This window comes from Micropterus dolomieu, linkage group LG14, assembly GCF_021292245.1.
Source record: "Micropterus dolomieu isolate WLL.071019.BEF.003 ecotype Adirondacks linkage group LG14, ASM2129224v1, whole genome shotgun sequence".
NCBI classification, from domain to species: domain Eukaryota; kingdom Metazoa; phylum Chordata; class Actinopteri; order Centrarchiformes; family Centrarchidae; genus Micropterus; species Micropterus dolomieu.
The window spans coordinates 17,572,233-17,580,855 of record NC_060163.1 but is presented as its reverse complement, the minus strand read 5'-3'; the positions used below and the strand labels follow the sequence as shown (position 1 = coordinate 17,580,855).

At 37.2% G+C, this 8,623-nt stretch overlaps 1 protein-coding gene across 2 annotated transcripts; it reads right to left on the bottom strand.

The window, feature by feature from the left end:
* Window positions 1-4,664, bottom strand: rgrb (retinal G protein coupled receptor b). Of its 2 annotated transcripts, none has more exons than XM_046069921.1 (7): window positions 4,260-4,664; window positions 3,684-3,840; window positions 2,717-2,838; window positions 2,166-2,319; window positions 1,691-1,808; window positions 841-954; window positions 1-486 (listed from the first exon to the last, which is right to left on the bottom strand). In XM_046069921.1, the coding sequence occupies exons 1-7, from the start codon at window positions 4,333-4,335 to the stop codon at window positions 346-348; spliced, it is 882 nt and encodes a 293-aa protein (XP_045925877.1). In that variant the 5' UTR covers window positions 4,336-4,664; the 3' UTR covers window positions 1-345. The 2 variants fall into 2 exon arrangements, with proteins under 2 accessions (XP_045925877.1, XP_045925878.1); XM_046069922.1 differs by having other exon boundaries at window positions 4,464-4,664.
* Between the last annotated feature and the right edge of the window lie 3,959 nt (window positions 4,665-8,623).

Genomic DNA, 8,623 nt, shown 5'->3' with positions numbered 1-8,623 from the left:
GAGCAGCAACGCAACATGTTTATTGTAAGTGGTCTAACATGGACAGAGGAGCAGTGCAGGTTAAACACAAATTCCTGTAGAAAGAATGCAATCATTTGAAAATGAATAAATTACCTGCCACACACATTTTGTAGATTTACACAAATCCAGCACAGTGGTGCTCTGGTGGCTCCAAATGCAGAGAGTGTCCTAAGTTTTAGCTACTGTCCCTGTCTGAAAATATAACTGTACACACATCTAAATGGCTCATTGATGTTTACAACACCTTACCAATAGCACGAGGAACCTATCTTGAGAGGAAATGTTGGTTTTGGAGAGAAGAGCTAGAACATTTTGAATTTCCTTTTATTTTGACTTCTTAACAACCGGATCAACAATCTTCTGTCCGGTGAGGAAGTGCCACACGCCGCCTCGGTAGAACTCATTTCCAAACGAGTAGAGGAGAGCATTGAAGATGGGATTTGTCTTTGCAACAATTGGAAGAACCTGTGAGCAGAAACAAGTATTTCCTCATTTAATAATTTTTCTAAATACTTGATTAATGGGTGATTTGAGATTATTACAATTTACAGTTTTGGCCATGATGTCGGTTATGAAAACACTGTATTCAACAAAGTAATTGCTGATGTAAGAAGACAGCAACAGAGTCCCAACAGAGTAAGAAACATAAGCGGTCAAATTATCAGACAGATTGTAAACAAGCAAACAGTTTAGCCAGATTATCCCACCCACTTTATATTTAAATCAGCAGTGACATTACTTCTTTCCTTCCTTTTTTCATAATTGTGACTGTATTTTCCCACAGACTGTTGGACTGAATTAATCTTAATAAGTGCTCACCATTCTCAGCTTTGGAGATACAAACTTGACGTTCTCGAAGCAGGCGTAGACACACATGAGGACGTAGGGGCCCCAGCACATCAGCAATACCCTCAACGGCAAACTGGTGTTAAACTGGAAAACAAACTTCATTGTGTTACTGTCGATTTTACACATGTAATATAGTGGATGTATAACTTATTATTATTAACAATAATCAGTTGGAAATAAGACAACATTTAACTTTTGTCAGTAGAGTTTGATAGGTTACACTGAAGTCAGAAGTTTTAACCTAATGTTAAGAGACTGAGGAAGGCAAGATAAAACAGTGAAAGGTGAAATGTTGAAGTTTAGTCAAATAATGGGAATCATTATATAGTAGCAAGTAGTTGTAAGTAAGTATTGTAAGAGAGCAGAGGGAGTGGCATCCACTTTCTCCAATTTTGTGGACAAAGTTGTGCAGAACACACAGGGCTTGAATCAAATATATTGACAGTAAGTGTGTTATGGGCTGGTAACAGTTGAGGTCAAACTCGCTATACAATAGATGCATTAAATTTTGTGTGTCCTTTTTCGGGATTATCTAAAGAATTCATTGTGCACAATTTATTTATTTATATGTTACATTATACATTGCCACTGATCACTGATGTCAGTAAGGTAGCTGGTGACATGTTGGAGGCATCACTATGTGTCTGTGTGTCCAAATATAACAGTCACAATGGACGCTGTGTATATGTGGAAAAGGCTTAAACAAGTCAGTTATGTTCAGGCAAAGTAGAAAAGTGCATTTTGTAACACCAAAACAAAACAAAAAGAAATGGAGTGTTTCTTTGAAAGGGATTTTAAGGGGCTACTGCAGCACATTCACCTTGTGGTGATGGATCTTCTTGAAGTGCTTGTGGATGCAATCGTAACATGACCACATGGTGAAAGCTGGGAACATCAGGTAGAGCAGCACCAAAGCTAGCATGTAGGTCATATAGTCCCTGTTGGAAAGAGAGAAATAGTAAGAAATAATATGTAATATGGTAAATATATGTGTAAAAATGATATGGATAGCTGTATTTGTTAGTGTAGATGTTGTTTTGTCAAAATAAGTCATCATTCATTGCTGACTATAGAGGTGGTCAGACCAGCTCCTTGCATGGTAGCTTGCTGCCATCGGTATATGAGTGGGTGTGTGTGTGTGTGTGTGTGTATGAATGAGTGAATGAAAAAAGGGCTATGGGTGGAATGGCTATATAAATTATAAATGCAGCCATTTACCATTTGATAGTGATGAAAACAACAATAGACTGTCCATTCCCATTTTAGTGTCATTCCTATATTATTTATTTATTTACCTGTCCCCTCTAGTGTAGTCCAGTGTGCAGCAGGTCCTCATAGGCTCAAAGTCATAGACGCCCCATCCCATGAGAGGAACAGCAGCCCAGAAGATGGAAAGGATCCAGATGATGCCACTCATTGTCAGAGTAGTGGTCCAGAAGAGCTTCTGTTCTACAGAATTAAAATATGCATAATGTCATTTGGATGTGAGTAGCCATTTAATTATGATTTAAAGAGAATAAAAGTCAATAAATAAATAATATTAATTCTAAATCTAATGCCATGTGTTGACATGTGTCTGCTTTTCTCCAGAAACAAAAGCAGGTGTGACTGATTCTAAGGCATTCAGTTTGTCATATAGCAGACACAGAGCAACATTTGCTTTCATTTGGAGTTGTGTTGCTAGCTCTCGGATTAAAAATAACTTTAGTTTTGTGTGGATATTACCACTATGTTAACTGTAAACTGTTTTTTTAATATTTGACTTTAACCATTTTTAAAGGGAGTATTACTAATTTTTAATGGACTTTATTTTGCTCCTCTAAGAGAGTGAGTTTACTGCACTCACTCGTGCAGTACTGGTGATATCTGTCCCAAGCGATGGCAGCCATGAAACTGATGGACGCCAGGACGGCTATCATCCCCTGAAAACCGTGATAGGCACATCCATCTTGACCAAATGGCCAATATCTAGAAAAGACAACAAAATTTGAATCATACTCCAGCATGCAGAGGAATGTAGCCTATACCCATTATCACAAGCTGTGTTATTATAAAACTACATAAGGCTGTAAAAGCCTGTTGGTTACATTTTTGAAAAACTTCACCTTTTCCAACCTTTCTAGAGTGTGACCTTTTATATCCAAACAATGCCTACTCACAAGCTGTGAGCAGGTAATCCAAAGAGTGATATGCCCTTCTCAGATTGTCAACGTCCTGAAGAGGTAAAACTCTCCAGTGTTTCACCAAAACAAATTAAATTTAATCATTTTGCAACCCCTGAGATTTATTTTCCCAAAGCACAAGGCTGGATTATAAAAATGACACCTGTAACATCACCTGATCGTGAGGACCTGTTTTAAAATCTAGATTTAGGGTGTTATGCTTAATACACACAATACATGCACCATGCACAGAGCATGGGAGAAATAAAGGGGGGTCAACAGGGCCCCCCCCCCCCCCCCTATTGGGTATATCTGACCCTTCTAACATGCAAGTTGGGAACCACTAAATTATGAATAAGATGTTAAAAAAGGACATAGAAATCTGAGTTAAATGTTGCTACATTCCAATTAAGAGCCTGTTAGGTCACTTCCAATAGGCTTGCTTGAAAACTGTGAACTTTACACACTGAATAAAGTTGAATGTGGATTGGATTACGAAACCCAAAGGCTTATGATGCTTGTGCTTCCCACTGGCTAATATTATATACTAACAATATAATTTTTTGTTTGATTGCTCAAAGCAATATATAACCCTCGCAGTGATAAAAAAGTGCCTGCATAAGGAAAATAACTGTCCCCTCTGTTTGATACCTGATATAGCTGGCATATGCAGCTGTGAGCCCATTAATATTCAAACAGATGTCGGCCACAGCGAGATTGAACACAAAGAAGTTACTGGGATTCCTCATCTCCTTCACTGTGAGGAAAGACACAATGCTGATGGCATTGAGGAAGAATCCAAGCACGCCTGCAAGTGTAAAAAATAATTAAATAAAAGAAGAAGAGATAGGCTCAATGTCCCTTAAATTTCTGATAACACCGGAATTTATCAGCACAGTCATATCACCCTGATCTCACACTCATACATCACAAGTTTCTAAACATCAAGTGCCTAGAATAGTTTAAAATCTTGTTTCATTTTATTTATAGCTTTACTATGATAAGTCAGCAAGTAAAGTGGAGTAGGCTAAGCTTGGGACTCAAAAACTGCTAAATTTCAAACATCACAGTGAGAAACAAATAAACAGCAGGATGCATAGTTGGGATTTACACAATTGAAGGTGCTTTTATTGTGTAAAGAATCGCTTTCTAAATATACTGTTAATTCTTGCAGAAACATGTCTTCCTGTGAGCTCGGCCAAACGGCTTGCCTTATGGCCCACTTACCCCCAACAAGAAGCGCTGAGCCGAATGTAAACATATCAAAGTCCGTGAATCCCTCAGGTAAAGTATACGCTGCCATGTTGAAATGCACAAATGAAACTTTGCAGTCCGTTTCGTGTTGTGTAGCGCACCACCGTCACCAACAAAATGACGCCTTATAAAGGCTCTTTCACGTGAAAAAGCACAAAGAGACTAATCTTAACAAACCCCCTTTCTGCAATCCCTCGAAGAATGTCCTAACGAGCAACTTCCTTCAAACTCCCTGGAAGTTTGGAATCGCCAAAAGTTTGTGCTTCTGCTGCGGGAACTCTTTGATCTGAAGTTTATCGATTCAGGGCCAGTTCTTGTCAAACTGAGTAAGGCTTCTGCAAGAAAACATCTGGACAGACGAACTTTCCTCTCAGCTGGTTTACATAATTCAACTGACTGTGTTTATGCTGATGTGGGTGATAAGAACAGAGCATGGACACATGGGAAATGTTGTTCTTAACTAAAGTTGTTTGATAGACTGAATGTTAGATGTGATCATTCTGAGCTGAGCACACACACACACACACACACACAAAACAAACCACACATAACTGTAAAATTTACTGCACACAGTCAGTGGGTATTTAGCTATAATGTATCTTAAATTCAGTTTATTTAGGCTATGTCACATTTTCCTATATAACATGCTTAGCTAATTGGCATTTCTGAAATTAAAAGGCAATGATGGAATAATAACTGCTTTTGTCATTTAAACGTGTTTTTCACTCAACAGGGAGTGCTGTAGCACATGCATGTCTTATCCTCCTGGAAGAGGAATTCCTCCCTGTTGCTCTTCCTGAAGTTTCCTCCATTTTTCCTTCTTTAGATTACAACTGCCATTATAAACAAGCAGAGAAGGACTTTGCACATATTTGTACGTTGCTTCTTCTTCTTCTACAGCCACACAGTACTTACCTTGTTTATTTTTTTTATATGTGTACTGTATTATTTTACTTATAAACCATCTCAAAGAGAAATTTCCATTGCCTTGTGATGGACAGACAAAGCTTTTCCCAATCTGAATCAGAAGTTTGGGGATTAAACATGCTTAGCTGCAGTGACAAAAGTGCAAACACTTTAAACAACTTTAGTTATTGTTTAATGAAGAAATCAATTTTTTATCTTTTAACAAAACTTACAGATGAGGTTACACATTCAATTCAATGGTTAAACAAATGTAATCTATAATTATTTTATTTTGAACATGCAGTCAAACAGAAACAGAAACTCAAAAAGGGGTAGCCACATTAAGCGTAATTTAAAAAGTCTGTGAAAGAGTCAGGACCTTGTTCATTTACTCATTTATCTGTCTTGAACTGTTGACCAAAATGCCCCATAAAAAAACAAGGACAGCAGAAAAGTGAGTCGCAGCGGTCTGAACCTTTTAAAATGTAACATTTGGGCTGAATCTGATTGCACCACTAATCTGTTCACAGATTACCACAAACTCATTAACTATGAAGTAATGATGTGTCCCAATAGACTTATAATAACCTTTTCTCAAACTGCCCATATTGTACTGACTGTAAGCTCAGCGGCCCATCCAGTTACAGACTTCCTCATAAAAAACACCCAAAACAACTGCGGTGTTGATGCGTATCATTGTATCTCCTGCTTTGATACATGTGGTTCATATGTGGCAGTAGATCTGTTGATGTCTTTCAGATAAAGTGTTAATTTTCAGCATCTGATGTATGCCTGCTGCCTTAAATACCCAACAGGAGGCCTATCAAGGTGCAGCATGACGCCATACAGGAATGTAAAGTGCCAATTTCACAACGCAAAGGATTCAATAAAACAATCTGTTAATCTACTGCAGCTGAGTGTGGTGAAACAAGAGCCGGCCTAGAACATGAATGCAGTGACTTGATGAATTGGGATATTTGTTCAGGAGGTTTGTTGTGTGTTGCTATTAACTCTCTGGTTTATCGATATGTCACCATTTTTGATCAAGGGTGAAACAAAAGTTAAACAATGCAATGAAATGCTAAAAAAAAATAATTTAAATACCTTTTAGCCCAACAACATTTGCAGATGGGACCACTGTGCAGCAGATGTTTACTCTTTTTCTGCAGTATTAATTGAGAGACAGTGGACCAAAAAGCTGTATTCTTTCATACAAGAGTCAACACCATAAAGCCTTTGCTTATTGGATGGATGCAGCAGTTCCTCTTAATTAATATTATGTCAGTGGCAGGCTAGCTACAAATGAAAATTTGTGAATAAAACCCATGACTGTAACTGACCTAAATGCCCTGTCTGTAATATTTTTTTCCTAAGTGCTTACACTCTTGTAGTGGTTGCACATAAATGCACTGGCTAACAGTTAATTACACCATCATAATCTGCTGGTTTTGCAATGAAACAAAGGTCTCAGTGTTAAAATTGCATTTGTACCGACAGAATCTGAAGATCAGGAGCAAAGATGAAAAACTGTATTTATCCCTGTTGAAGTAATAAGTGATAACATTAGAAATAAGAAGTAATTAAGTACATTTACTTAATTACTGTGCTGTGTTTTAGGGATATGCATTTATGTGATGCTAGATACTACATTCACATTTTACATATGATACAGCTAAATGCAGTGGTGGAAAGTAACTACTGTACTTACTACAATTATTAGGTACTTTTACTTGAATATTTTCATTGTATGCTACTTTATATTCTACTTCTCTGTTTCAGAGGGAAATGTACTTTTTACTTTACTACATCTATTTCACAGCTTTAGTTGCTTTTCAGATTAAGATTTTCGATATATGATGTGATAAGCCTAAAATGGATGTTGTGCTTCTCTTTTAGTGTCAGATACAATTAGCCTATTAGCCTATGTAATACTAACACTCAGAAAGGAGTGTTTCTGTATGATGAGTACGTTTACTTTGATACTTTAAGTAGCCAGCATATAGCTGGTAATACTTTTGTACTGGTTAACATTTTGAATGAAGAACTTTTAGTATTTTTGCTATGGTATTTCTACTTTGCCTGAAGGATCTGAATTGTTCTTCCACCACTGCAGGAATGAAAACACAGCCCTGTTTAGAATTTCTTTACATAATGCAAAGTGTTCTATAAGTTAACATTTCTTAGAATAGATATGCAAAATTTTAGACAACATGTCACTAACTAATCACTGACAGGGGGTATTCTTAATTAGGAGAATATTTATTCTTACGTTTTTTTAAACTTTTACCACAAAGACATTTGTGAATGTAGGACCTTGAGACATTATATCATTTCCTTCCCCACCCCTGCTTTCAGGAAGAAATAGAACAAAGATGTATTAATAAGAGACAGAGATAGCTGGATTAAAGGATTTGAAATCTCACTGGACAGCCGTCTCTTTAAACCTCTGCTCCTGTGAAAAACCCTCAGACTGTGACAACACGTCTGTCATCCGCAAAGTGCGTCACACACAAAAAAATGAACATGAACATGTTCTGCAGGATACTAAATTATAGCTACATGATACAGAATTATAGTATACTATTAAGTTAAAAAATTATTTCTCTTTCTTTATTCTTCTACTTTGCATTTTACGAAGATGAGAATAATCTCAATAATCTCATAAAATATATATTTTTAAAATAGTCTTTATTTGTAATTTAAACCCAGTGATCAACTGCATGGGGTTACATGATGTTTTTATCTGGTTTGAAGTTTGGGTTTAACAACAAGAGGGTGAGTAACACACCGTCAATACACTTAGCAACTTTACACTGCCATCTAGTGGTCTTTTGTTGCTAAATTCAGTCCACCATGCAAACTACAGCCTGTCAATGTTTTACATACAGTATTTCAGAGATTATGTTAAAGAATTACCACCATTTAAGGACAGGCAAACCTAACAAGAGCAGGAGTTTGTTAAAATATTCTAAAACTAAAGGCCATCCATGTGCGTTCATACCAGAGTTGTAATCTGTTTTTTTGGTGACTAATTGTCCTTGAATTTTGGCATATCACTCTTATAGTGTTTACTCCAGCATTTGGCAGTAGGTGATGCGACGTTACAGGAAAGTATTGACACAAATTTGTTCTACTATTTGAAAAATAATACATGGAACTACATGTTGGTAGATTTGGGTTTCTGTTGTGTCTACCTGCAGCCTCTCGCTTCATTTAAGTGCTGTACAGTTTGTGTCCACAATTAACCATCTAAACAGCTATTGGAAAGTAATTCCCGAGAATGAAAGTAAAGAGGATGCAGCCTATGAGCGTCCAGGAAGCAATAGCCTAATCGCGTGAATGAAAATAACCCAAGTCCTTCGCTAATCCCTGCCCATCCTTTTTATCTCAGGATTCAGACCAGCCGGAGCAGAATGGAGCTGTGAGCCTGA

Bases quoted from the DNA above. Each gene is read 5' to 3' on its own strand.
- rgrb (XM_046069921.1), bottom strand. From the start codon at position 4,335: ATGGCAGCGTATACTTTACCTGAGGGATTCACGGACTTTGATATGTTT. The intron at 1,809-2,165 runs GTAAATAAATAA...TCTTTCCAACAG, and splicing joins GACTACACTAGAGGGGACAG to GGACTATATGACCTACATGC. The intron at 487-840 runs GTGAGCACTTAT...TTCTGCTCACAG, and splicing joins TATCTCCAAAGCTGAGAATG to GTTCTTCCAATTGTTGCAAA.